Genomic DNA, 27,479 nt, shown 5'->3' with positions numbered 1-27,479 from the left:
AAATTACAAATTTCCCACGTCCAACTCATTAAAAAAATATCCACTTCCTCGACAACTAATAATGAATTAAATTGATCATCACTCACTGAATTTGCTCTCAATATTGCGAGTCAATATTCTCATTTCCCAGATAACACTAATCGCCGCTCGCACCCAGAAATCGCGTGTCTCTCGTCATAAAAAGAAAAAAATCTATTTTATATTAAATATATGCATGCTCTTGTTCAGTCGTTGACGAACGCTCGACCCGGAGGAACTTGTGGTGTAAATCCGCATTATCGAATTAATTCCTACCGTTCAGACTGATCAATAAATAATCAACGGGCTAATTAATAATCAAATCTAGGCATCACTGGTTTCGAATAAATGAATTGTAACTTGAGCGATGGGATCGGTTACCCCGGAGACGAGAATTCACAACATTGTTGAGTGCATTCGATTGCTCTCGAGAATGATCGGCCCTTTTTGAACCCGAAATTGCAATTTGTTAAAATAAGACTGTAGAAAATGAGATTTAATCCACCATGGGCTATCGCTGTGCTGATGTCAATGTCCATTCATGCAGGTGTGTATTAGTTTCTATTATTCCATAGAAAATCGAAGAGAAAAGCAGTTGACCCACATATTGACTGTTACATACATTTATAAAATTCATGTTTATTTAAAAAAATTCTGCCTAATTATCCATGACTTATCCATAAAAAATGTAATGTAAATAAACAAAAGGTTCGTCACTATTTAATTGCTCACGAATTTTAAATAATTAAAAAATGTTAAGATGGAAAATAATGAATAATAATCATGGTTTTTTTTATCATTATTGAATTGATTATTACAGAGCAATAATAATTATTATTAATTACTCAATTCGTATTCTTCAATGATTTTTATATTTCTTCTGATATCAATAAAAATAATCGGTCAATTATTATTGATAATATTGCAATTATTGAAGTTGGTTGGGAATTGAGAATCGATAATTAATGAAAAAAATTGTCATTAAATGATAAAAGAATGAAAAGTTGAGAGCTGTCGGTAGACGATTATCTCCTTTATTTATTTCTTCCTGGAGTGATTGATCTTTCAGGTTTCAAGGTGAGTCTCATCCTCAGAGGTTTTCCGTAGAAATAATGGTGAATAGGAGTTGACCCAGATAGAGTATTACGTGTATTTAAATATCGCTATTTTTCTGCATTGTCAATCAAGGAAGGGCTATTGACTGCTTCAAGTGTGTCTCACTTGGTGGTGACAACAAAGCCTGCGACGATCCGTTTCACAACAATGGATCTCTTGAATTCTTAGAGTCTCCTTGTCTTGGAGGTAGAAAAGGTCGGGACGGCCTTTTTCCAGCGACTGCTTGCATAAAACTAGATGGAGTTTACGGTAATTATTATTTTTTCGAGGAATTCCTGCAAATCCACTGGACCCCAGCATTCCCGGATATTAATCTTTCCCAAAAAAATATTTTTTATTTTAATTCAATAACAAGTATATCTTTTTTAAGCGCCAATTATTCGCGTTAACTGCTTCTTCATTTTTTTTTATAATTATTGAACTGATTATTGCAGAAAAATAATAGTAATAATTAATTATTTGATTATTATATTCTTCAATTATTTTTTTATTTCTTTTAATACGGATAATGCAACACTAAAGAGAATTGAAAATCGTTAATTGATTATAAATATTGTAATTAACTTGATTGATTGTCGCTGTGAAAAATTTTTTAAACCGTCATCTGGGAAATCGATGATATCTCAAAAACCAGCGACTTCAGAAAAAAATACGAAAAGATGTTTTTTGTCCGAAATTTAATAAGCTACAAAAAATTCCTTCACCATTTCTGGCTGAAATCTCTATTTTTCGAGATAAATAAATAATTAACGGAAATGGTGGATCCCGCGTGTTTCATCGTTACTTCTCTGCCGATTTCTAAATTCTAAACATTTGGAAGAGTGATTCCACGTAATATCGGTACTGGATCATCCTGGGGATAATTAATTCAGTAATTAATGTATTTGTAGATGAATCCGGTGTGTCTCTGACGATTCGGAGTTGTGCGTTAGACAGTGGAACTTTGACAACCGATTCAGAGCTAGTGAGATCGTCGCACTGCGGTGGATTTTATTTCAATGGAAAGTGCGTAAAATCGATGGACAAAAGTGGGAAATTCAGGTATCAAATGATTTCAGGTACCTGCGAGGATGCGTGCAATCGTGCAGCGATTCAGACGCGTGCAACAGCAGTCCCTCCACCAGGAAAAATCTTATTGTCGATCTAATGTTGATTTTAACGACTCTAGGATCGATTTCCGGTTACACGATCGTCTTTATCAGATAATACCAGTAGTTTTTGATAGTGGATATTTAACTATCGTACTGCCACCATCGAAATCGCCCTAGCTCTGACTCCCATTAAAAATCGTTATCAAATTTATTATCAATTTATTATAATGAAATGTTGATTTTTGTTAAAATAAAATTGAAGAATCGGCGAAATACGCGGAAACAAATCGTTCTGCCATTCATCAATTTTATAATAAATTATGAAATATTTTTTACTAATTATATCCTCGAATAATCCGCAATTAATAAAAAATCGTTAAAGCAAAAGAGAAAAAGTGAAAAAAATTCCTTTTACTGCAAAAAATTCAAAGCAGTTATTCCGTTTAAACAATTAATTAACAGTAAATCACAAATAAAAAAAAAGGAAAGAATATGAAAAAAAAAATTAAACAAACAAAACACGTTATAAATGCCAGAGACTTAACCATGCGTGTAAATTTAAAAGTTCATGATAAAATTAAATTACCAATGAGTTACCAAATTATTGAGGCATAAAAATCATAAATTGACGTAATAATCTTCACCGAGACGTGGAATATCATGCAATACGTGGCAGACGTATCCGAGGAAGTATCTCAATTCGTCTCGAAATCAGGAAGCTGTGTCTGGGACACTGGCGAACTCGTTCTCGACATTCTCCTGGAGTTCGTGACCCGTTCCATCGAGCTCGGCCTCTCGGTCCTCGCCCTGGGCTTTCAGGTCCTTTGCATTTTCCGGGATCTCCTCATCGATGCCCTCAGGACATTTGCAAACGCGATAAAGGGAATTGTTAATGTTGTGGGAGCTATCGACATCGAGGACGTAGAGGATTTTGCTTCTGCCTGCATTGTGGTGATCCTGTGGATTGGAGCTGGAAAATTCATGCTAGGAGTCATCGAGAAGGTAAACCCCTCTACAATTATCGTGACAAGAGACTGGGGATAAAGAAAAAAAGTGTAATCAACTGAGAAAATTAACAGCGAAAAGAAGAACAATTCGATTCAGATGATATTCACGTTGCAGAGAGATATCTCTGAATCTAACAGAGATACCGACATTTTTATAATAACTTTTTTTGCAGCTCCAACTGCTGCCCACAAAAAAGGTCCTATAAAAAAATTCGTCATCTCTCTCGGATTCCGAGATATTGCGCAAACACTCGGCTCATAAATTCATCCGCTTGTTACCATTTACTGAACATGATGTAATGAGTTTTTAGAGTAATTGCAATGAGTTTTCACTCTCCAGAGCAAGGGAAAGTACAGTCCGATGCAGCTGTTCACCCGGATGATGGATATATACAATGAAAAATTAAAAGAACCGCCTCCGTGTCCTAGACCTTCAGAAAATACCTGGATCCCTCGCCAGCACTCGTCGAGAAAGAAGAGTTCGCACTCCAGAGGAAGACGCAACTCAAAAAAAAGATGACTCCCATCAAGATATTCACTCATAGTTATTGAATAGTCTCGATATTATCCATCTCCTTTTATTACTAACAATGTATAAAAATCCTTAGAAATAACCGACGCTATGATTTTTTGGATTCGTTTGATAAAACCTATGTACAGTCATAAATATATCAATTACCGCTGCATTACAGCATTAAGGCACTTTTCATCAACAATAAATTATTCTCCATTCGACTAACTATTTAAAATTGGACACAAAATGTGATTTTCTGGTCTACAATAAATTAGAGTAGCTTAATTCATTCGAGGAATACTTAAGTTAGTTATAATTGGCATTTTCGGTGATGCTGATTGGAATTGCAAATTATCGAGTCATCAATCGCTGATGATTGTTATTGCAAGTTTGTGCTCCGGCCATGAGAACGTCCTGGGAAGTTGAATCTGTAAAAATTGAATTATTTTCCATAACTCTATATTTTAATAATTCTCTCTTCTTTTTGTATGGAGGTATTATATTATTATTTGAAAGTTTATTAAATCCCGTTGACAAAAAATATGTGAGTTACCCGATTTCTCTATTTTTCATGAAGCCATGACGTTTTGAGAATGAAATTATGAAAATAATGAATTCAGTGAGAAAAATTTACCTGCTGTGGTGCATTAAAAATTTGAAATTCCCCAGCCATAATCTCAGCCAATTCATCCGGCACGAGTACCTGAAGCCAGGGGCCTTGAACGACATAAGGTCTCTCTCGTGACACGAGTGTCCCAGTGACCGACGAGGCAACAATGGTGATTGCAGAGTGCGATAGGATCGATTTAAATGTAAAATGTCGACCATGCATTACACGTCCCCTGAAATCAATGAGAAAATTGTTGGAATAAAATTCTTGTGAATAATTAATCCGATGAAAATTAAGAGCACTCACTTGATTGCGAGTGGCAGAAGACTTCCAGCCTCGAGGTTGAACGTCAGGTGGAGTCCGTCCAGGGGTTTAAGGGTGAAACCATCATCCATCGAGGGATTTTCTCTATCAGCTTCATTCGGCGAGTGCATCTCCACTTTGACTACCTCTCGGGGATTTACATTGCTCTCCTCATCGTTCTCGTCTTTGTCGCAGTCGTCATCCTCGTCGTCTGAATTCTCTGGTTTTCGCTCTCTGTAACTCTCTCCACTGTTGTTATTCGTCGTCTGCACCCACCTGAAACGAGAAAATTATAATTGAAATGAAAAAGTGAGAGAAAAATGGAGATTAGATGATAAATTGAATTGATGTCTTCTTGGGGAGTTGATTGATGGAGAATTTTTTCTTTGAAGATCTTTTATTTTTAGAAAGTGTTGAAATCCCATTACTCACCAGCATTTGGCGGATACTCCACTGAGATTGGAGCCCTCCCTCTCGATACCCGTTTGAATTTTCTCAGCAACTGTTGGATCCTCCTCCATGATTGAATGTATCCTGTTGGTGTCGGTGACGAGCCATGGACCGCAGCCCCTCGTCGTTTTCAATAAATTCACCAGGCCAAGACCATTCCAGTGCTGCGCTGCCTGAAGCTCCTCTGATGTTACTCCAATTATTTGGATAAATGATACCTAATCGCATAAAACCGTAATTTATCAATAATTAAATTAAATTAAATGGCTGAGTGAAATCCAAAAAATCCTCATTATCTCATTTTAAAGATATCTTTTCACGCTTTAAAATAAACCCTAACTTTTCAAAATCGCTTCATTGAGTCCCGAAATATTTGCGCTCAAAAATTTATTTAATATTGAACTGATGAAATCCTATTTTTTTGGTAAATGTCGAATAATCCAAAAGCCCTTGATTTTACAAAGAAACATTAAGAGAGCATTTTTCTTGGAAATTTAATCAGCCAGAAAAAATTCTTATTCCATTTTTACGTAGAGTTGATGGTTTTCGAGATAAATCGGTAATTATATAAAGATCGAGTTAGATTTATCTGAATTCCAGTCAAATTCACCTCTCCATGTGGAGTATTAATATTATTCGGCAATTGTGGGTCCTTTCCCATCAAAATTTGGGTTATCCTCCCACTTCCGGTGCCCAGTGGTGCGTGCCAGGACACGTGATCTCCAGGGAACAACATATTCCCGGAGTTGAAGACGTATTTAGCTAGTTGTTGCATGACATTAGCTGGCCAAGTGGGCGGAGTAGTTTCCCCTCGTTCCCGAGCCAATCTGAACGTCAATTCAAATCCAAAACCACTGGGACGACCTGGACCTGTCTTCGGGTGGAGTCTTCCATCCCCGTGGAGATCAGACAGTCCCAAACTACAATAAATTAACGAAATTAATGTTTCTTCCAGCTTTTTCCATCCGCATCTAGACCTCCTCAGGACATTTTACTTCCTAGGATTTAAAATCTACAAATTTTTGGAATTCATAAAATCTTCTAGATACAATAGTAAGAGAGGTTTGGACAAGAATTAAGGAATAAATTCGAGTAAAAATTAGTCTATTTTTAATGAACATGGAAGTGTGCTCGAAATAAATCAGGGATTTCCTTCCGTTTTCCCATTTCCGTTTCCTCTCCAGTAGCCACCCTTCCCCAATCTATTCCTGACTCTTTTTACCCTGCGGTATAAATAGAACGAAACGTCTGCTGTTGAATACCTAAAGCCTCAGACGAAAAGAGATGATTTCTGTCCAACCCCTTGGCTCTTTGTGTCTGACCACTCGAAAGAAACTTTAATTATTATGAATTAAATATTCCGTGGGATCTAATATCTTGAATTTTATTAAATGAAATGAGTAATTTATTAGGTATCCACTGGAATAATTAATGCATTGAATCTTCTAATCGGGAAAAAAGAGAAAACAGGAGGCAATTAAATTGAAATTATTGATGATTGTGGGTCAGCGAATGAGTGGATGAGTTCAGTAATTAAAAGAGGGGTGGAAGACAATTGAGTAATTGAGGAAATTGGTTAATCACCTGATGTAGTGCCAATGGGGAGGAACTCCTTGCTCCGGACATCCTGGATTCTCGTACATATTTATGTAATCCAGAGGGTCGGGTCCTCCCAGCCTTGAATATCAAATTATGTCGATTAAAAAGAAAATCAATGTGATTTTTCCTCGTTATTTTTTCAACTATTTCTTTCGTTTTCCTGATTAAACAATCATTTTATATTTTCCATCGATTTCCACAATTTTACATTTGAGTGTAATAATTATTAATAAAATCAATAATCAATAAACATCAATAAAGAAAATTGAAAAAACCGAATTGAGTAGAGGAAATTCTTTAAAAAATATTTCAATAACGTAAGTTCTATAGAAAAATCGAATTCCATTTAATTCTGTTAGCAGATATTTTCTAATAAACATTTATCATAATAATTCCACTAATTAAGCGAAAGTTCTTTGGGAATTTCCCGGAATTGTCAGGTTTTCTTGAAAATTTGAAATTTTTTGGGGGAACTTACCAGTATTTTATGATAGCTGTGACAGTGAGTGGATTCAACTGGTCAGGATAAATCTCCTTGCAAACATTATGCAGAGCGTCAAGCCCTAGAGCTCGAGGGGACGGCATCTCGTTATTGTTGACCGGAGGTAAATTCCTGGAGAATTCCTCCTTCTCCCTGATATTCCCGAACATCGGATGGCCTTTTCACTCGATAAACTCACAACAATTGATGGATAATAATAAAAATTTGTCGACGAGTGGTCCAGCGTCACCACTGAACGCCTCAATCACAAGACAACTAAAATGTGGAATCCACTGCGTTCGTCTGCCAAAGTCAAGTCAAGACGTGACAGAATCGGATGGAATGCACTACCAGGGGTCGCCACCTCCCGGTGGGGATGAGTTTCGAGGTTACGAGGCACATGTTTACTCCGAAAGCTGTTCCATTCAGAATTAATTCAGGATTTATACTCCACCAGATAAACAGTGAGTTCATCTTTATGTTCTGGTTTTATGGATTTACCTCGAGAACGAGCGGCTCCAGCAAAAAATTTCAGAGGAACTTTTTCTACGTCCCAAAATTTCCTACAAATAATTCTTCTGACATTTCGCTGTGAAACCTCTCGGTATTGAGATAATTACATGAATAATTGTACAGTGAAACATGCATGATTTGTTAAATTGTGAATATCAATTTTTAATTGTAAATATCTCGTGAGTGAGGGGTTTTTGAAAGAAAAGTGAAAAAAACTTTTAATTAGCTCTCGAAATTCGGTATAAAGTCCTTACAGTTTTGTAAAATCTTCCAAATCCTTGCTGCAGAGTGATTAATCAATTTCAGGATGGCAGCGCTGGTGCCTCAGGGTAAGAGTTGGAAGGAGCACAACAGACTCCACAAGGAGAAACGGAAAAAGTGGCGGGAGGAGCGTCTTGTGAAGAAAGTTAAGGTAGATGAGCCAGAGGCAAAACCAGAGGAAATCCCCCCGAAGAAGGATAAAATCAGGATATCCACCCTGAGCATCGCAGTTCCAGGATCGATTTTGGATAACGCACAATCCCCAGAGCTTCGTACATACCTGGCAGGTCAAATAGCACGTGCGGCTTGCGTTAACAAAGTCGACGAGGTGATTGTATTCGACGATCAAGGAGAAGTTACAGAAGTTGATAAAAAAAAATTGAAGAAGGACGAACACCTGGGGGAGGCCAGGGCCTCCTGCCTCCAGCTGGCGAGGATTCTCCAGTACCTCGAGTGCCCCCAGTACCTGAGGAAGTACTTTTTCCCCATTCACAAGGACCTACAGTACGCAGGTGTTCTCAATCCCCTGGACGCACCTCATCACCTGAGGGCCAGTGATGTCTCGTTATTTAGAGAGGGAGTCGTCGCAAATAAACCCATCAAGGCTGGCAGAGGGTCTCAGGTCAACGTGGGACTTCTCAACGATGTTCACATCGACAAAATGCTGACTCCTGGACTCAGGGTCACCCTCAGGATCCCTCCGGATCAGGAGAATCCGAAGAGATTGAAAGGTACTGTTGTCTCTCCAACGACTCCACGTGCTGAAACGGGGGTATACTGGGGCTATACGGTCCGTTTAGCCTCGAGCATCACTGAAGTATTTTCAAAATGCCCTTACGAGAAGGGCTACGACCTGACAATAGGAACGTCAGACAAGGGATCACCGATCGACGAAATTCCATCGAGAAGTTTGGAATACAGTCACGCCCTGATGGTGTTTGGGGGTCTGGCAGGACTTGAGGCAGCCCTCGAGGCTGACGAAGGGCTCAACATCGACGATCCCAGTCTACTCTTCGATAAATATCTCAATACCTGTCCCGAGCAGGGCTCCAGAACGATCAGAACAGAGGAAGCCATTCTCATTTCCCTTTCAGAGGTCAGGTGTAAATTAAAACCTAATACTCCTGCCCTCTCCAATCCCCAATTTCCAGTTCACAGCAATTCTCACAGCAAAAATACTGATACGATTATTACTAGTGAAGGGAAAAAGAAGAGTACGAGAATTTATCAGTCAGACACTAGTGGAGATGAGGGCAAAGAGTGAATTTCAGGAGAAATAAAAGAATTCAAAGATCATGTAATTACGAGAATAATAAACCTTATTTTTATTCTGAAAGATCCTGTCCCCGTTATTTTGTTCTCCGTTTTTTGGCACTTGGAGGAAAATTTCAGTTATTTCCTAGGTGAGAATTGACGGTTTCTCTCAAGGTCGTTATGACTTTGGCGGGTTCTGGAGCTCCAATAACTGCAGTTCCTGAGACGATCCAGTTGGCTCCAGCCTGGAAGAAAAAAAATTCCAAGTTTTCGTTTAGAGATCAGAGGAGGATCGAACTCACTTCGGCACAGGCATTGATAGTGCTGGGGCCTACACCCCCATCGACTTCGATGTCAAGACTGGGATAATTCTTTCGAAGCCAGGAAACCTTCTCCATCATGTTCTGCATGAATTTCTGACCCCCAAAACCAGGTTCCACGGTCATCACCAGAACCAGGTCAGCCTTGTCGACGTAATTCGCGACAACGTCCACTGGAGTTCCTGGTTTCAAGGCCACACCAACCTGAGCAAAAAATAATTAAAAAAAGGGAAATATCTCAAAATCTAAGAGAGATATCCAAATTTTTGTGGGAACTTTTTTGTAGGTTTTATTGCCATCTACACAATAGGTGATGAGAAAATTTTTGCTATCTTTCTTAGATTCCGAGATATTCCTAAAAAACAAAATCCCTCTACGAAAAAAATGATAAAATCATGAGGCATGACAACAATAAGTCAAGAGTATGAAATAATTTATTGTTTCCGAGAGATTTAAGATCGGATTACCTTCATACCAGCTTCCCTGATCTTCCTGCAGACCAGGGGGACATCCTCAACAGGTTCAACGTGGAATGTGTACTGATCTACCCCGGCATCAGCCATAGGTTCAATCCACTGAAATAAAAATATGTTAAAATGTTGTCTTAACTCCTACAATACGCCGTTCTCACCTGATCTGGTTTGGACACCATCATATGTGTCTCAAAGAAGGCGTCCTTGATTTTTCCCCTCAAACACTTCACCAGGGGATGCCCAAACGTCAAATTGGGAACAAAGTGTCCATCCATAACATCCAAATGAAGATAATCAGCTCCACTGTCCAGTAATTTTTGAGATTCATCGTAAAGTCTCGATAAATCAGCATTGAGTATCGACGGACCGATTTTCGCACTGAGACGGGCCTTCGACATGATTATTCACTTTATGCAACTCCAAAGACCACAAATTAAATATTAAAAGAATAAATAGGATGAAAGTTCCACAATTAAAACGTCTCTTGTGTTTTAAAAACCCACGTGATGGAAGAAATTCTGCTCCAACCTCCTCGACACGTTGGAATGATGTAAAAAAATAATATCAGAAATTAAAAACCTCTTCTGATTTGAAAATCATCCGACTCTCGACCTTGTCCACAAGAAAATCGATAACAGACTTTTCTATTTTTCCCACTGGGGCTAAAAGAACTCCAATTCCCATTTTTAATAATAATTACTTCACCAGTCTCAGGCGAGTCAATTGAATTTTTTCCCCTGACATTTCCCCCTTTTTTTTAAACCCTCCCCTCCATTTTTCGAGGAGCTCTCGGCGATTTTGAAAGGGTTGCTAATAAGGGCGGGAAAAAAGGGGATGAGTTTTCGGGACGACCTGTAGAGGCCCGGCCTCGGCTGTGCGGTTTTAAAATGGTCACACGAGTGATAAATTAAACCGTTAAATACTTTTTTACCCGAATTTTCGAGTGATAATTCCTCCAAAAATCATTTTCACGAGTTTCTAAAACACCAGATAGTCCAAAAATTCCCTTAATTACCGTTAAATCGTTGTAATCAATCCCATAAACGTGACAAATCGCCAGTGATTGAGTGAACATAACCTTAACACCGAGATCAACGGTTGCATCAATGCTGAATTGGAATTCAAAAAGTTCTTTAATTTTCTCGAAGTCATGAACGACCTGGAAGACACACACTGCGAGGTAATTTCCTTTGGCACAATTCCTCTTCCCCTTTTCCACTCCATTTTTCTGTTTTTCTACTGAATAATTTTCAACAAATGTTCCAAAAAAAAATTCACGTTTCAATTCAATCGCCACAAATGAAGAAAATAAATTCAAAAAACCTGTTGTCTATTCAAAAAGAATTGTTGAATATTATTATTTCCAGATTCGCAGAACAGTCGATCTCCAGTTGTCCCCCCTATCCCCAAATTCGTCCTTCGAGGATGACGCCTCCCCTCCTCTCTCACCCCCAAGCCCCTGCACCCTGGGGGGTTTTTTTCCATCGACGAATTACTCCTGGTTGGCATGTCGCTCTCGTCTGACAGTCTTCAACACAAAAACCGGTGCCAGCATCTCCTCTTGGAAATTTCGCCATCGAATCTCCTCGATATCCCCATTTCCCTCGTCCCCAGGTCAAATTCCCCTGCTACTAGTGGGCCTGGATAATGATGCACCGAGACTACGAGACTCTCGGGGTGCGATCTGCGTCTTTGACTGCACGATTTCTCAGGTGTTACGTGCCATAAGAACGCCCTCAGGGGTTGAGCAGCTCTGCGTCATCTCCGGAGGTGCTCCCTGGGAGGATCCTGACGACAGACGAGGGGATATTCTCCCTGGATCATCAGGACTAGGCTGCGCAGCGCTCAGGAGTCTCGATCACTTGGTAGTGGATCTTCGTCGTACATCCTGGGAGGAATTCCAAGATTATTCTCAGTACGACGAGTCAAATCCTGCTGAGCTTGATCTCCCAGAGCCCTCGGGAGCCCTGAGACACAGAAATCGTGAACGTCATGCCTGTCACAATCTCATGTCCACGAGGATTGAGAAGTACATTGATTTCAAACGAGAGGATCTGGAGAGCTCTGTCCTCCAGGATATCCTGACGACGTCGTTAATTCACTCAAGGAAAATTGGTTGTGTAATTTCTGGGTGCCTGGGGCACGTAATCCTCTGGCAGACTGATGGAATCGTCAGGTGGATCAGTCCTCCATCGGAGGAGAGCATCTCCATCAGTCATCTCGCCCTCCTGGAGCCCACAGATGATCCCAGGCCGTTCTGCTACCTCTGGGTGGCATATCAGGAAGAGTCGGACGTTCCTCCAGTCCTCAAGATGTTCGCAATGCTCTTTGAGAGGAAATACTTCCACAAGGGGACAAATCAGTACTTCACTCTCAAGGGAGAGCCCTCGATGAAGCTGGAGCTGGAGCTAGAGGGAAATAAAATTGTAGGTCTTTGCCCTGTTACCAGGGACAGCTGCCAGGAGACGGAGACCGGGACGAAGAGCTCTGAGGAGAGTCTCCTGCTCGTCAGCACCGAGGGCAGGTCATTTTTGTTTGATCTGAATCAGTGGTATAAGGAGCAGATGCCGAGGACTATTGGGGACTGCGCCAATGTCGAGGCGATTTTATCGGCGTACTCCAGGTCTCAGGGAGGGCCTGAGGGCATCCTGAGCTGTGTTCACGTGCCATTGACCCTCAAGGAGTTCCCAGGGGCTGGGCAGGGCGCACCGGAGGAGTTTTTTTTCCCCAATTCTCTTTCTCTGGAGTGGAGTGAGCTGAGTACAAACAGAATCACCACCTGGATGACACGAGGAGTTCAGTCTCAACTCCTCAGGGATATGTCTCTCTCAGGACCTGTAATTATGCTTCACCCTGCGGAGACCTTTCATCGTTGTGCATCATTCGGATTAATTCCACTAAATGGCGACTCCTTCAACAGTGATCCTGACTTCCAGAGGGACGCCCTTCTGACTCTTGTCCTCCAGCAACGCTGGACAACTTTTCTCCTCCGGTGTGTCAGGGAGTGGAGTGATGGCAGCGCTGCATACCTCTTCCCTGCGTTTATTCGATGGGCTGTCCAGAGAGCATCGACCATCAAACTCACAGCCCACAGGCTCTGCATTCCTCTTTTCGATCAGTCTGGGTGCAGCATTGGGGAGGCTGAGGTCAGGAGTCTCAGATCCCTCTGTCAGCAGATGGAGTGTCTCTCCAACGTCGTGGATAACCTTCCTCTGGCACAGGATCAGGATCAACAGAGAACACTCAAAAGAATAACCGTTTACCTGCAGGTTCTCCTGTGGTTCCTCGACGTGGGGCTTCTACCAGAGTGCCAGGACGTCGATGAGGAGTCATTACCCATATCCATCGTTCCGAAGATTCCCTATCCAGCTGAGAAACTCATCTCCATGTACAGGGAGAAACGAGAGAAGCAGGGAGGAGTGGAGATGAAGAAATCAGAGAAGGAGGAGAATTTATTCATCGACGAGCTCATCACCAGGGACTGCAGTTTTCTCGTGGCTCAGTGGGAACGAGAGGCAACTGACACCATCTCCGATGGTCGTTATCCCCCTCCATCATTGCAGTCATTACTCAGAGGGATTTTGACAGATTGCTATCACCCTGAGACCAATGAAATGGAGAATAAACACCAGATTATTATTTATCTCCTCATGGATCTCGTGATGCTCCTCCAGGGCTCGTGCCCCAGTGTCGACCAGCTGGTGAAGTATCCAGCTGCTTTCAAGCTCAGCCCTAGTCTAATCAAACTCACTCAGGCCCTGTGGCTCCTTGATCACGAGGATTATCAAGGATTTCTGGAGATCATGACTGGACAACTGGTGTGTGACTCTGACGTCAAGGATTGGCATCACAAACTCGTTATCAGGACGCTGATCAAGAGTGGACAGAATAAATTGGCGTTGATTTATTTGAGAGTGAGGAAACCACCTCTGTCCTCTCTGGAAGAGCAGGGAACTGTCATCAGCCTCTCAGTGGAGCATGGACTGGTACAATCGGCATTTCATCGAAGGCCTCCATCCCACTACAGTCAACTCCTGATGAAATTCTTCAAGGCCTGCAAGGACAACGATCGTCTCAACGATATCCTCCACCTCGCCATGGACTTTGCGGAGGAGGAAACATTTGTCCAGTTTCTGGAAGAGGAGAAGTGCGATGAGACGAGGCTTTTGTATTACCTACAGAGGTCCAGGTATAACGAGGCTGGTGGCATCTCGTTGGGGAAGAATTCCTCAAAGAAGTCTTCATTCGCTGTTTTCAGTGCTTATCAGGCAACTCTTCCTGAGGTCACCAGGAGGTTTAACAGTCAGTTGGGGAAGAGAAATATTCAGGAGCCTGAGGGTAACTTTCCCAGACCATTTTCTCATATCAAAAGTCAGTCGAGAGTTAGGGAGATGCATGAGGCTGTCATCAGGAAGGCCAGGGAGACCTTCTCCAGGGGGGATAGACTCCAGATTCCCTTCGTCACTGCTCCCTCCATGTCTCTGAAGGCTGGGGTAAATAGTAATGAGGGGAATTGCGTTATGTTCGCTGAAAGAAGCAGGTTATATGGAAAGAGGACCCTAGATCAGATGAGGGAGGAAGAACCAGAGGCTAGTGTAGGCCCCAGGAAGCGCAGGAGAACAGACGAAAGCAGGAAAGAGGACAGCAGGCAGCTGAGTCTCAGTATGGTGTTCGATACTCCTCTGGTGAAAAGGAAGAACCAGATGAGTGCCAGGAGCACCGCTGCAGAGACTCCCCATTCAATTCTGAAGATCAGGAGAATGATCCAGAAGTCATTATCTCCGAAGGATGTGCAGGCCTCCCCCAGTGAGGAGGAGAGGGAGAAGAGGCCCCGACAGATCAGATTCAGCATTATTCCCAAAATGGATGAGTCCTCGATCGATGGAGATCCTCCTCCTGGGGATGACGTGCAGAATGAAGTTGCTGGAGATTCTAATTTATCGAATCCTGAGAGTGATGGCTTTCATAGCGCTGAAATCAGCGAAAACCTCGGCCAGAGTACTGTACTCTCCGATGACACTGATATATCCTTTCCATTGCCCGGACCCCGGCCCAGACCTAGTCTCAGGAAAAACCTCGATGAAGATCTCTTGAGGAAATCGTTGATTAAAAATTGTGAACTCAACAGGAATTCCTCTCTGGAGTCCAGCAGACTGTCTCTGGATAATTCTGTATTCTCGGATATTGTTTCAAGCACTTTATTGAACCCTGCAACCCCCAGGGGCAGTAGGTACGACCCACCGATGTGTGCCTCGACTGTTCTTTCCCCTGGATCTAGTTTCGAATTTCCTTCTGGGGAGCATTCACCAAGAGCAATTAAGAAGAATGGAAATTGCTCGATTGATACTACAGAATCGGTCAAGGACGAGTCCCAGGACGGGATGGACGAGGGGGGTTTTGTCGAGGAGATCGTTACCACGACGTCCATCACCACAACAATTCTTCGGGGATTCAGTGTTGATAGGACTGACGTTAATGATAATACCGAGGAGAATTTCCAGGGTGAGAAGAGTTATCATTCTCTGGAGCTTGAGGAGAGGATGGAAGTGACGGAGTCCTCGAGAGTTGGGGCTCAGGGGTCTCCGGAGGAGGAAAATCCAGAGGATGAAGAAGAAGTTGTTCAAAAGGAAATGGAAGAGCAGGAGGAAGAGCAGTTACCATCTGAGGATTACGACGAGGAACTTCTGGCCTTGAAGTACGAGGACGACGATGACAACGACGACGTCTTCAAGAGCCTCTCCAACTCGATGGACGTTCAGGATCAGCCTGAGAATCAGCTCCAGGAGGAGATCCAAGTCCCTGAGGGTGTTAAGAAGACAGCAACAAGTCGTTTTTACGAGGAATTAAATATCACCGATGATGAGTCAAGGAGTGTCGACGAGAGTCTTTTCAAGAGGAAATTGCAAGGGCCACCAGTCGGTAGGGAATCTCTGAATATAACTGACGATGAGAGTGATCCTGAGGGTGAGGATGTGGCTAAATCATTCTCGAATCGTCCAGAAAATCCAGTGAATCCAGAAAATGCACCAGAGGAAATCCCGGAAGAAGATGAGGAAAAAATTCAGGAGAATGTTGTGGAGGAGGAAATTCGAGAAGGTGTCAAAGAGGAAACTCAGGAGGATGTTAAAGAGAAAACTCAGGAAGATGTCAAAGAGAAAATTCAGGAAGAATTTGTGGAGGTGAATGTGACACCTGTAAGGATGACCAGATCAAGAGCATCCTCACTAGCTTCCGAGACTCCAGAGGAACTGAAAACCCCCCGGACACGTCGTGCCACGTCTCTCGTGCAAGATCTACCCTCTCCCAAGACATCAGCATCTTCAGAGTCCCCGACTGCAGGAAAGCGACGAGGAAGACGAGCCACGTCCCTCGTGAAGGAGGTACTAACATCCTCAATGATGGAGGAGGCGCCAGTAAGGAGATCCTCTCGTAGGAAAGAGCCTGAAGCAGTTAAAACCACACATGAGACCATAGAAGAAGCTCCAGAGGAGCCTGAGCCTGTTAAAAAGACAAGAGCAAGACGAGGAGCATCTGCTGCTAAGGACTCGACTCCTGTTAAAGACGTGACCCCCAGGAGGACTCGAGGGGCGTCAGTCGTTAAAGAAGAACCACCGGAGGAGGAGAAAACACTGGAGATGAGGGTGAAACGAACTCGGGGGGGATCCGTGGCTAAAGACCAGGAAGAAGTGCCCAGGAGGACGCGAGCGGTATCAGTAACTGATGAAGAGCCCAAGACGAGAGCAAAACGGGGGAGAACTGTCTCCTCGAGTTCAGAGGTGAACGAGGAAATTCTGGAGAAGAAGGGACGGCCCAGGAGAGGGGCTACTGCATCAGAGGGGAGTGAGGAGACAGAGAAGAGGAGAGTCAGGGCTTCTTCGGAGGTTAATGAGGTCGGAGAAAGACCTAGGAGGACTCGAGCTACTTCTGTGACTTCTGAGGGGACAGAGGAGATTGGGAAGAGGACCACGAGGGCGGCTTCGGTGGTGAAGGATCCTGAGGAGAGTGGAAGGCCGAGAAGGACTAGAACTAATTCAGCATCTTCTGGGGTTGATGAGGAGGAGACCAAGGGGGTGAAAGAGACTTCAGCCCCTCCTCCGAGGAAAACTCGTGGGGGATCTGTCTCGAAGGATCAGGAGACTGATCCTGTGGGAACCAGGAGGACAACTCGAGCTAGTTCTGTTAGTAAAGACGAGGAGGGTGAGGTGTCAATACGATCCACTAGGAGAAGGGCCAAGGAACTCCCCAGTGAGTCCTTGAGGACTAGGAGGGGGGGAAGTATTGTTAAGGAAGTCATACCTGAGGAAAACAGTGATGAGTCGATCTCTGGGCCACCGGGAGGCAGCAGAATTCCCTCGATTCCTGAGGAGGATGTTAAAGAGGGCAGGAGAAGGGGGAGGAGGGCTGTGAGTGTCGATCTCTCTCCGGTTGAGGAGAAGGAGCTGGGGAAGAGGCAGAAGGGGAGAAAGAGGGCTGCGTCTGAGACGAAGGACCTGGTCGAGGAGGTGGTGGAAAGACCCAGGAGGGGCAGAAAGCCCAAGAAGGAGGAGTTCCAGTTCGCTGCACCTGAGGAGGCCAGGGGCCCCATAGAGGCCACCTTCGAAGGTGAGCCATTGACAATTTTGGAGATCCGGTAAAAATTTTGAAAATTCTAGATCGGTCACCTCAGGGCGAGGGGAAAATTTTTATTTTGTTTGTTTTAAAATTTTATTATCATTTCCGAAGTAATCATATGTGAAATCTATTTTTGGCTGATAGAATGGGATTATGAAAAAAAAAAAGTAAATTTCTTCCCTCAATAGACTATAAAAAAAAAATTTTAAATCGTCTTTTAATTTTCACCCTTTTTACTCCTTTCTTCTAATATCATGCCGCTTCATGCATATCTCTCGAACCGATGGTCCAACTAGAATGGATTTTGAGTAAATATCACTTTTTTAATATTAATTATTGTAGTATTAATATGTGTAATGATATATTTCAGGACAAGTACCGGATTTTATATTCTCCCCGCCATTCGCACGGTCCAGGGATGGTCAGGATCGTAGGTATAATGAGGTTTTTACTAGAGTGAATTGTCGAGGATGTGGAATATCTCCACACATGAGCAGCACGCTGTTGTGAAGAGTGAAAACACTTTCTCCTGCATCCTCGATAATTAAAACTGTATCAATTACCCCAGATTCGTGTAACGATATTCTGAATTTGCAGGGAAATAGTGAATTTTATTCCTCCACTGACTGAGGAAGAGAGGAAAATGATACCAGTGAAATCGAGAATGAGAGGAGAGGAGGGCAAACAGGTGAGAATGTCACATGTGCCTGGTTATCGCACCAAATTTGTGGTACCCAAATGGTCCCGAGGTAATTCCAAGTAACTAAATTATTAAAAAAAGCCACGAGTTATGTTAATCCTTCGACAAATCTGTTGGTGCTAAAAAAATTAAAAACCTGATGAACAAAATTTCGTCTATTCCATCTCCACATTCACAAGTGCATTAAATTCCAAGAGACTATTCTCTGCGTTCCGACTGAAAGATTAGCTAGATAAATAATTACGGGTGATTGTTGCAATCAGTCATTATTTTTCTCTGATTGGTGCACACAGCAATTACACCTGCACATAAGACAATTGAAATAATGTACAAAAAGTTTTTTTTTTCTCTTCGTTTTTCCCTCGAATGCTGGATCTCCACGAATTATGATTCTTCCTCATTAGTTAATTATGTCGTTACCGTTTAATTAGTTATTTAGTTTCTCATCTTTCTCATTCTGTTTGAAATGTGAAAAGGTTTTTTTCTCTCGAGTTTCTCGAATTTTTCCATCGTGGAAATAACGAATATTCAGTGTTCATTTTTTTTTTCACTCAAGCATTTCGTTCTCTTCTGGCTGTCCTTTTTTTTCGTTTATCATTCGGAGAAAGTAAAACCTTGTAACATACAGTTGTAAATAATTTATTGATATGCTCATGTATAGGTATGATAATGCAATAAACATATAAAAAAATTTTAATTGTATAACATTTTGTTGGGGAGCCCCTCAATTAATCGATTCAATGTTTAAACGTTATTTATTTTCTAGAAATCTCTATATTAATGTTAATCGTTAGTTCAATTGAGGCCTGATTCATTACGAAATGAACTATTTCATTGTTATAATTAATAACAAAATTCAAAATTCGTCGTTGAATTCAAGGAAAAAGCCCTGAATTCGAGACACGTGAAAAATATCTGATACCGATATCGGCAATTAATTCATTAATCATGAACACGTTTACAATTTGATTTGAATAATTGCATAAATTGTCAATTGATGCAGCTTTGATTAGTCGTTGAAATTTAAGTCACCTCGATTATTGTTTAATACTCGTTACAATCTGGTACAGAGCCAAATATTTAAAGTGTCAGATCTTTGGCAATGTTTTTCCATCGCATTGTCAGTTTTTTTTTTTCGATAAATATTGCAATGTAGATTATAAGAAATAGTATAAAATAGTCTGATTACGCCATTACAAACTAATGGATCGATTACGCAACGTAAAAATACTCAATACTTGATTTTTTTACTGGGATTTTACGACGAAATAAGCATTTAATTTCCCGTGGTAACTACGTACAAAATAAAATTATTCAGATTTCCCCTCAACATGTTCGTTGAAATTACAGATACCGTTGTGTATTCAAGTTGAGCACTCGTATAGCAAACAATGCCTCGTGAAAAGGCACAAAACATTCTGATTATTATCGTCATATTCTTTTCTCCAAGATAACTCCGTTGGGGAGTGCACTATGGCAACAATCTCACGTTGAACTTCGAATTACTTCAATTATGAGAGGGGGAGGGTGATTAATTTCAAGGGAAACGTCTCCGAATTGTTTAAAGAAAATTCACACCTCAATGAATCCTCGATTATCTCGATAGCCATTCGTCTCATAAAAAAACTTTTTCAACATTATTTCGAGGAAATATCATCAGCTATAAAAAAGATAAAATACATTTTCACCTAGAGCCGCTCATTAACGAGATACAATGATAGTTTGTAATTACAGTATTTGAAATTTCTAAACTCCAACCATTGAAAATAAAAAATAGAAGAACCCTCGAGTTCAATTATCTCAACAACGAGTGACTGGAGGAAAAAGTATAATGATACATTTTTTATACAGAATTAATTTCTCGAGAAATTTTTTTCGTGTCATTTCGACCTAGAACCGCCCATTAAAAACTTTGGAGAAAAATGGCTAAAAAATTCGAGAGACGTTTTGTTTCGTGAATTCCCCCAGGGACATACTCCCAATAAAACTCTCTTAACGATTACTCACCGTCCTAAGGCATTCGTGTCATTGGAATGTGAGCTGGAAGTGAATAAGTGAATGGGAGAGGACAACGCCTACACTAATTCCCCCTAAACTACTTGAGATCATTACCCTACTGGTGCTTGCACCCATCCTTAACCCTGCGTTTGTGTTTTTCTTCGTGGGAGAGGGACCTGGACTGGGCCTGCATGCGCCTCTGGCCCTGGATGGGCATGTAACATGGTGCATCCTCCATAAGTTCCTGTGGAGGAGTTGGGAGAACGTAGGAAGGGCTGACAGTGTTGCTGGAGCTGCTGGAGGTGGTGCTGCGATGGCCCCCGTACGTGGGGTCGATTATTGTAGCGACATTTGGGGCCTCTCGGTTGTCCTCGGGATCCTCCAACACTTGTATCTCCTCAGGGTCGGGAAATTGTGGTGGATTCCTCGATTTTCTATCGTAGGAGACCTTCAAGTCCAGCTTGTCAGGTCTCTGGGGCCTCTCCAGCTCGGTTTGACCCTCCAGCTGCTGCTGTTGTTGTTGTTGGCGCTCTAGTTTCTTCTGCCTCGCTCGTTCCCTCGCTCGTCTAGCTTTTGCTCTCTCTTTGTCTTGGAGCATTCGCGCCAGTTCCGCGTCCTGGGCCTCCATCGCCAGCTTCTGGTCCAGGATCAGCTGATCGTCCATCGGGCCGTCATTAGCGTCCACTGATCGCTCCTCCTCTTCCTGGAGCTGTCGTGCTAATTCCTGAGGATCATTTGGGGTTTTAATTGCAGTGGATAAAGGGTTTTTGGGGAGTACGTCGGAAACGACGGGAAATATCGAATTTTTCATAGGGACTTTTCCTTTGGAGCAAATTGAGATCTACAAAAAAGGTTTAATAATGGTTTTGATATTTTCCGTGGGTTAAGAGATATCTAGGAAGAACTGAACTGAAAGTGAAATCATTGTTTATAAGGAAGTCGTTTAAATGACTTGCGGTTTTGGGGCAATTGTTATGGTTTCGTGACATACTTGATCTTTCTCTTCCTGAAGACGTCTCTGCATTTCCAACTCGGCTTCGACCTGTGCTGCTTCGTCATCCAGCCGCAATTGAAGTCTCATTCTCTCTTGCAGTTCTCGTTCTTTCACTCGCTCTTCTCTTTCGAGATTCAGGGCAACTTGTCGAGCTACCATAGCGTCTCGTTCTTCCCTGGATAATCCATGCGAATTAGTCGACATAATATTCAATATCTTTAAGAATTCAAAGAGTTACGAATTATTTAGTTCAGAATGAATGGAAATAAATTGATTGCACGATTACATCCAATCGAATTGACTTAATTTCCTTCACCTTCACCTGCACGTACTGAATTATTCATGAATAATTGCAGGTGAAGGGGCAGTGGAGAAATAGAATATTCTCGGAAATGTATAGCTCATAAAGCCAAAAAAAAATACGAATAAAAATTAATTGTGCGAAACTCACTGCTGCTGAACCAGCGAATGATATCTCAATTCCTCCAGCTGCTGCTCCACTCGTGCCCTTGGCAAATCCTCTCTCACCTGGGCATTACGCACTTTATTCCCTGTGTAATGCTCCTTGACTATTAAACACGACAAGAACATTATCGTCACGATAAATAGTGAGTCACGTAGAATTTACAGAACGTGCCCCAACAATGTGGTAAAACAGAGTAATTGAACGTTGAGTTTTCTTCGTATATCTCGGAATGTAAAAGAGTAAACGGAATTTCCATGGGACATTTTTTGAAGCTCTCATTCAGCTCTACAAAAAAGTTCCCCTAGAGATCTCGCTATCTGCCATCATTTCCGAGATATCTCCCAGGAACAAAAGTCAAAAATGTAAAACTACATCAGTTCCCAGCAAACGGAAGCCCTTAAAATCTCCAATATGTCTCGATTGAATGATCTGATTTCGAAGAGTGGCATCTTGTTTTGAAGCCCAAAAAAAAACCTTCAAAAAAAGTCCATATTTATAAAAATTCACTCGGCCACTCCTCGGAAATTCCCCCAAATTCCCGAAAATTCAAAAGAAAAAGAAACAATAATAAACCACTAACTCTCTTCATCCTGCAATCGATATGCCAGGGCTCCATCCTCATGCACCAGCCACTCTCGACACACTGTAATCACCAGAATAAATTCCTGCTGTAAACCCATGCGTGACAAAGGAATTCCTCAAAGGAGAGCCTTCGGAAATTGAAATTCGTGAGGAAAACGGACCGTCGAAAACCGCATGTATCTCCCAAACCAACAAAGCAATCGTAACCATTTCCGGTTCATTTTAAAGCCCTGAAAAGTCTCTTAAAAATTAAACAAAACTCGCGAAAATCCACTCTGTCAATCCCAAGATATCATCGATTTTACAACAGATCCGTTTTGCCCCTGGTGATGCCCTTACCCTCGTTGACTCTTCCAGCTTTTGGCAAAGAGTCCGAGCTCAGCACTGATTTTGCCATGATTCTGCACTCGATTATTAATTTAATAAATAAACTGGGGTGTTGTTTAGTGCCTTATGGAGTGGAGCTCCATTTTGAAATGTTTATTTCGCCGATTCAGGAGACGCCGTTGGCAGTACTGACCGGGAGAAGGCGCATGCCAGAGACACTACTCAGAAAAAGTTCATTTGTAGTGGAATTCATGTGTATGTGACAGATCTCTTCCTGGTATGTGTTGGCATCCACTTGTCAAAGGTGGGGAGGGCTGTGTTGTAAGTTCACTCGTTGTTTTATTTTGTTGGGAATGTTGAGGACGGTCATTGAGAGGAGTGAGGGACCCTTTCATTCCGTGGCATTTTTTTCAGAGTTCATTTCATTTATTTACCTCACTTTTCTCTATTATTTTTCAGGTTTTATGGCGTATCTCGGAAACCAGCGGAGATAACGCTGTTTTTGTAGGGACTTATTTGTAGATCTTTTTCTGCTCTATAAAAAGTTTTCTATGCACTTTTTAATATTTTTTATAGATTTCGATATATTCAGCGAAGACTGATGGATATATTGAAGGGATATGGATTGAGTTAATTTTTTGGTGATATTATTTTTGGAAATACCCAGGGATCTAGAGGAGATAGCGGAGTTTATGTAGAGACTTTTCTGTGGTTCTTAAAATTCTGCATAAAATATTTCTTCTGACAAATTGTCGTATCTCCCTTCAATTATGAGATACCTCGGAAAAAAAACAGAAAATTGAATGATTTATTCTGTTTCGACAAGTCCTGAAGGATCTTCTTCGCGATGAAGAATATTGATACCATCGGTGAAACGTGCGTTCCACTTTCGATACTGGAGCACATTTTCCGGCTGAATGAACAACGAGCACGTGAGTATTCGGTGGATGAAAGTAGAGAATAGGAAGACGTCTCCATCATCCAAAAGGAGGGGATTTTAATTGTCACGATGATGATGAGCTCGTTAAAACCCCGTTGAACCTTCATTCAATGCTAATGATTAGTTCTTGCAAGGCAGGTGTAATTAGAACCTAGAGAATTCCACCGGATCTCGATAGTTTATTTGAAAAGCCAATTTATCTGTCTCCACTTAATCTTTGTTACATCCAATTCACTGTATTTTTAGTTCTCTTAATTTTCATCCACATCTGCGATAGTCCAGGTGCAGGATAATTTTTGGGTCAATGCCTCTGCGCTGCGCCAGGTCGTCGATGAACTTTTGGTAACTTTCTACGTCCAGAACTCTTCCTCTGGAAATCAATGATTTACAGAGCACTTTCTATTTTTTTTAATCGGTAATTGAACGATTTCGAATGAATTCCATATATTTGGAAGTAATTATTACAATTTCAAGTAATTCTTTTTCAAATTTGCATTAACATTCTAATATTATACGGAAAGTAATTTTGTTTTAAATTATTTCAGTGAAATTTGATGAGACTTTATCATTTTTCTGATAGTAAATTGATCATTTCGAATTCAAAATAAAATAAAAATAAATTACCTTCCAATTTTTCGTTTTATTCTACAACACACGTCGGTTAACACTCTTTCGTCTTCAATAATCCCTTGACTTCTAGCTCTATACGATTATACATAAATATTTCTATAATTATCCCTGTATTGGTTCGATTAATTGTTAATTTATTAATAACAATACTAAATAAAAAAGTCAAATGCATCAAAGGACAAGAGTTCAATTCGACGTTCAGTTTCTGGTAAATATCTGCGAATCTGTAGGACATACAAAAATTTTCACTGAATCTTTTGTGTAGCCCTGAATCTGCCCTACAAATAATTCCCAATAAACTTTTCCATATTTCCTTTCAGTGCGGAGATATCGGGGAGAATCGAGTGGATTGTCGAGCCACTCATTTTTTAACTGTCTGATCGATAAATCAATTGATTAAAAATCGCTGTCGTTATCAAGGTCCAGCATAGTCATGATCATTCTCCCTAGATTATCAATGTCCTTCCTGTCAATCTTCACAAGCTCCTCGAATTTCCGGAGGACCCCGGCAATCGTTCCCTCTTTAATATGAAGAATTTCCATGGAACAACGAATTACAGCAGCACTGATGAAGAGAATATCTGACTCCATCGCCATAAAATTGAGTTTATCCTCTTTTGTTTTGGCGAGGGAACCGTGAGAGACTAGCTGCAGCTGTGAGAATAACTGCTGATGCTGGAATCGATGAAAAATGGAAACAAACATGCAATCCAATTAATCATTCATTGACAATAACATTCTTTCAATTTTACCTCTCATTGTAATTATCGATCTATCTCGAAAACTTCTGATTTTACATGAAAACGCTACAGGACTTTTTTGTGGTCGATCAAATTTTCGACAATTAAGGTTTTTTGATATTTTTTTCTGGAGTCCATGGTTTTCGAGATAAAGCGATATTAAACGAAATTGGAAAAATCCAATTGTCTCATTTTGCCAGTTGGCAACTGAATTACGCTTTTGTCATGCTTTGTTCACCTGGAGATACGTCATATCGAGAACGTGGATAGTTGTATCGTACAATTTGTTGATTTTATCGAGCCTAGATGCTGTCAGCAGCACCTCGATGCAGTCCAGAGGGGTGATAAGAGGTATTTTGAAATTGATTGTGGTGAATACTTTAATTTCCGACAGCATGACAGCGAATCGTGTGAACTGATGGTTAGGCTCTAGCCTACCCAGAGCAGAGAGTACCTGACACAAAAAATTATCATATAAATTATAATACTTATGTCGAAAAAATTCTGAAAATATATTATTCTGACGTTTTGAAATCGAGATTAACACCTGAGTAATCCCCAGTGCCAGTAAATGAGAGTCCATTTTGCTGGCCAGCTGAATACAACTCATGAGCCTGAGCATCAGCACCCTGGAGACCCTGTCGCAGGCGTGTTTGAAATCCTCTGATCCCGGATGGTTCTCGTGCTCCTTATAAATTCCCCAGAACTCATTGCACAAGAATTTCTCGTAAATATACAGCGCCAGGTACTTCGTTCTGGGTCCAAGGGCAAAAGAGTCGACGATGATGAAGACCTTCTCCACGACAGTCGTGGGAATCGCTGCAGAAACGACAACAAAAGCAGCTCGTAATCCCCGAATAAATCCAAAATCCGAGAATAAAATTGAAATCCCAACAGGTAAAACTGATTTATCCAACCCATAATTTATTGAGGTATACCTCCAAATCCAGAAGAGCTAGCGAAATTTTTGTGAGAACCTTTTTCGTCGAGGTGATTCCGCTCTTGAAAAAAGGTCCTGAAAAAAAAATCGCTATCTCTCTTCCCTTACAGGATATCGCATCCAAGGTCTCGCAAAATTCGAAGGAGTCGCTTTGTGGAGTTGTCCCTCGATATTTTGGGAATACGAACCTATGAAAGGTATGAAGAATTCTCTCCCAGTCCTGATGACCTCTTCCTGCTCACTGTTTACCTCTTGGATGTACTTCAGCCACTCCGAAATAAGGGGTTCTATCCTCCGTTTAATTTACATCAATCAGACAAATCCATGAATTTTTATTTTATCGAATAGCAAAAGAATTAATCAATAATTTTTATTACACACCTGTGAGTGTCATGTTTGTACTCATGTTGACTTCTTTCATTAATCTCTGAAATGATGGATTTGAAAATTGCCAATTCGGTTAATTACGTCGGTTTGCCACGTGTTTTCAAGTGGTGGCGCCACAATATTTCCGTTCTTTTCAACAAAAGGGGGTGGAAACACCGGCCGGCATTTTCCATCTCACAATTAGCGAGTGAATTGTAAGGAATAAACGTAAATAATTACTAGTAAAATTTATTAACCCGATTTTCATTTGTTTTTGAGAAAATCGCAACGTCCGAGCCACTGCGCATGTCATGGCGCCATTCCACACATTATTAGTGCGACGCCGACTTCAAATCTTGATAACCGTATTACGCAGTAACTGTGTTAGAAGTTTTTTGTTTTGTTTTTCGAGTCGAAGGTGAGTTTTACGAACCCACGCATCATAACACATAATAATGCAACAGTTTCGTATAGTATTTCGTGTGGATGCATCACGAGGACAGAATCACGAGATTGTAACCTCATTTTGCCTGATCGAATAGCATAAAAGCTTTTTCTCAATTTTTTTTTGGAAATACGACGTGTAAATGGAGGGAAATCAGTGCGGAAGGTCCATGTCTCAATTATTGGTGGAGGTATCGAAGATTTTGTTTTGTTTTCACTTGAAAACGTTTATTTTTCAAATTGAATAGAGATTTTATGGGGAACAGAATAATTCAAATCCATTCGTCGGACATTTTTCCACATTTTCGAGGCAAATATAATTTTTGGGGGATCCTTCCATTTTGCTACTGAAAATCCAAAAGAAGTCGTAAATGGCGGTTTGGAATTGTTCCTTAGAGTTTTTCTTTTGTTCTTCTTCGAAGTTTGAAGTAGATAAGGTTAAAGTCAATTAAATTGAGTCAAGTTAGTAAAGTTAAATAGTACGTAAAATGAGGGAAGCTCGGGATAGTTACTAATGAAAACATATTTTTAATTTTGCTTATCTCATCAATTCAAGAGTGAAATACAGATGAAAAAAGAATTATTGGTTCCAAAAAATCGATTTTTTGAGAATATCTTGGAATCCACATGAGATACAGAATTTTTTGTCCAAGTCTTTTCCGTAGGGTAGGATTAGATCTAGGAAATGTTCCTTTGCTATTTTTCCATATCTATCATAGCTTCGAAGATAT

General features: G+C 41.1%; 8 protein-coding genes across 8 annotated transcripts; 4 read left to right on the top strand and 4 right to left on the bottom strand.

Moving 5' to 3' along the window:
* Positions 1 to 241: 241 nt before the first annotated feature.
* LOC105266615 (uncharacterized) lies at positions 242 to 2,580 on the top strand. The gene is made up of 4 exons (XM_011304928.1): positions 242 to 565; positions 1,207 to 1,383; positions 2,025 to 2,139; positions 2,193 to 2,580. Exons 1-4 carry the CDS (start codon positions 508 to 510, stop codon positions 2,338 to 2,340), a joined length of 498 nt encoding a protein of 165 aa, XP_011303230.1. The 5' UTR covers positions 242 to 507; the 3' UTR covers positions 2,341 to 2,580.
* A 162-nt stretch (positions 2,581 to 2,742) lies between these two features.
* On the top strand, positions 2,743 to 3,836 carry LOC105266595 (uncharacterized). The gene is made up of 2 exons (XM_011304905.1): positions 2,743 to 3,227; positions 3,573 to 3,836. Exons 1-2 carry the CDS (start codon positions 2,886 to 2,888, stop codon positions 3,750 to 3,752), a joined length of 522 nt encoding a protein of 173 aa, XP_011303207.1. The 5' UTR covers positions 2,743 to 2,885; the 3' UTR covers positions 3,753 to 3,836.
* On the bottom strand, positions 3,795 to 7,478 carry Su(fu) (suppressor of fused). Its single transcript, XM_011304917.1, has 7 exons — positions 7,187 to 7,478; positions 6,694 to 6,786; positions 5,720 to 6,029; positions 5,092 to 5,327; positions 4,663 to 4,935; positions 4,381 to 4,588; positions 3,795 to 4,174 (listed from the first exon to the last, which is right to left on the bottom strand). The coding sequence occupies exons 1-7, from the start codon at positions 7,357 to 7,359 to the stop codon at positions 4,109 to 4,111; spliced, it is 1,359 nt and encodes a 452-aa protein (XP_011303219.1). The 5' UTR covers positions 7,360 to 7,478; the 3' UTR covers positions 3,795 to 4,108.
* A 73-nt stretch (positions 7,479 to 7,551) lies between these two features.
* LOC105266583 (putative methyltransferase C9orf114 homolog) lies at positions 7,552 to 9,299 on the top strand. Its single transcript, XM_011304880.1, has 2 exons — positions 7,552 to 7,653; positions 8,009 to 9,299. The coding sequence occupies exon 2, from the start codon at positions 8,010 to 8,012 to the stop codon at positions 9,225 to 9,227; it is 1,218 nt and encodes a 405-aa protein (XP_011303182.1). The 5' UTR covers positions 7,552 to 7,653; position 8,009; the 3' UTR covers positions 9,228 to 9,299.
* Positions 9,262 to 10,564, bottom strand: Rpe (Ribulose-5-phosphate-3-epimerase). The gene is made up of 4 exons (XM_011304894.1): positions 10,169 to 10,564; positions 10,005 to 10,112; positions 9,520 to 9,741; positions 9,262 to 9,462 (listed from the first exon to the last, which is right to left on the bottom strand). The coding sequence occupies exons 1-4, from the start codon at positions 10,406 to 10,408 to the stop codon at positions 9,352 to 9,354; spliced, it is 681 nt and encodes a 226-aa protein (XP_011303196.1). The 5' UTR covers positions 10,409 to 10,564; the 3' UTR covers positions 9,262 to 9,351.
* Positions 10,565 to 10,716: 152 nt separating this feature from the next.
* On the top strand, positions 10,717 to 19,268 carry LOC105266577 (AT hook containing transcription factor 1 homolog). Its single transcript, XM_011304866.1, has 4 exons — positions 10,717 to 11,190; positions 11,378 to 17,612; positions 17,992 to 18,055; positions 18,219 to 19,268. Exons 1-4 carry the CDS (start codon positions 11,161 to 11,163, stop codon positions 18,382 to 18,384), a joined length of 6,495 nt encoding a protein of 2,164 aa, XP_011303168.1. The 5' UTR covers positions 10,717 to 11,160; the 3' UTR covers positions 18,385 to 19,268.
* Positions 19,269 to 19,446: 178 nt separating this feature from the next.
* LOC105266569 (coiled-coil domain-containing protein 50) lies at positions 19,447 to 22,865 on the bottom strand. The gene is made up of 5 exons (XM_011304852.1): positions 22,701 to 22,865; positions 22,360 to 22,422; positions 21,765 to 21,882; positions 21,311 to 21,488; positions 19,447 to 21,043 (listed from the first exon to the last, which is right to left on the bottom strand). The coding sequence occupies exons 1-5, from the start codon at positions 22,756 to 22,758 to the stop codon at positions 20,435 to 20,437; spliced, it is 1,026 nt and encodes a 341-aa protein (XP_011303154.1). The 5' UTR covers positions 22,759 to 22,865; the 3' UTR covers positions 19,447 to 20,434.
* A 1,401-nt stretch (positions 22,866 to 24,266) lies between these two features.
* LOC105266564 (cyclin N-terminal domain-containing protein 1-like) lies at positions 24,267 to 26,426 on the bottom strand. Its single transcript, XM_011304838.1, has 5 exons — positions 26,320 to 26,426; positions 26,127 to 26,225; positions 25,546 to 25,817; positions 25,237 to 25,452; positions 24,267 to 24,933 (listed from the first exon to the last, which is right to left on the bottom strand). The coding sequence occupies exons 1-5, from the start codon at positions 26,357 to 26,359 to the stop codon at positions 24,655 to 24,657; spliced, it is 906 nt and encodes a 301-aa protein (XP_011303140.1). The 5' UTR covers positions 26,360 to 26,426; the 3' UTR covers positions 24,267 to 24,654.
* Positions 26,427 to 27,479: the final 1,053 nt, after the last annotated feature.

The sequence above is a fragment of the Fopius arisanus genome, unplaced genomic scaffold, assembly GCF_000806365.1.
Source record: "Fopius arisanus strain USDA-PBARC FA_bdor unplaced genomic scaffold, ASM80636v1 scaffold00002, whole genome shotgun sequence".
NCBI lineage: Eukaryota > Metazoa > Arthropoda > Insecta > Hymenoptera > Braconidae > Fopius > Fopius arisanus.
The sequence above is the reverse complement of the archived record's forward strand: the minus strand, read 5'-3'. Positions and strand labels throughout refer to the sequence as shown.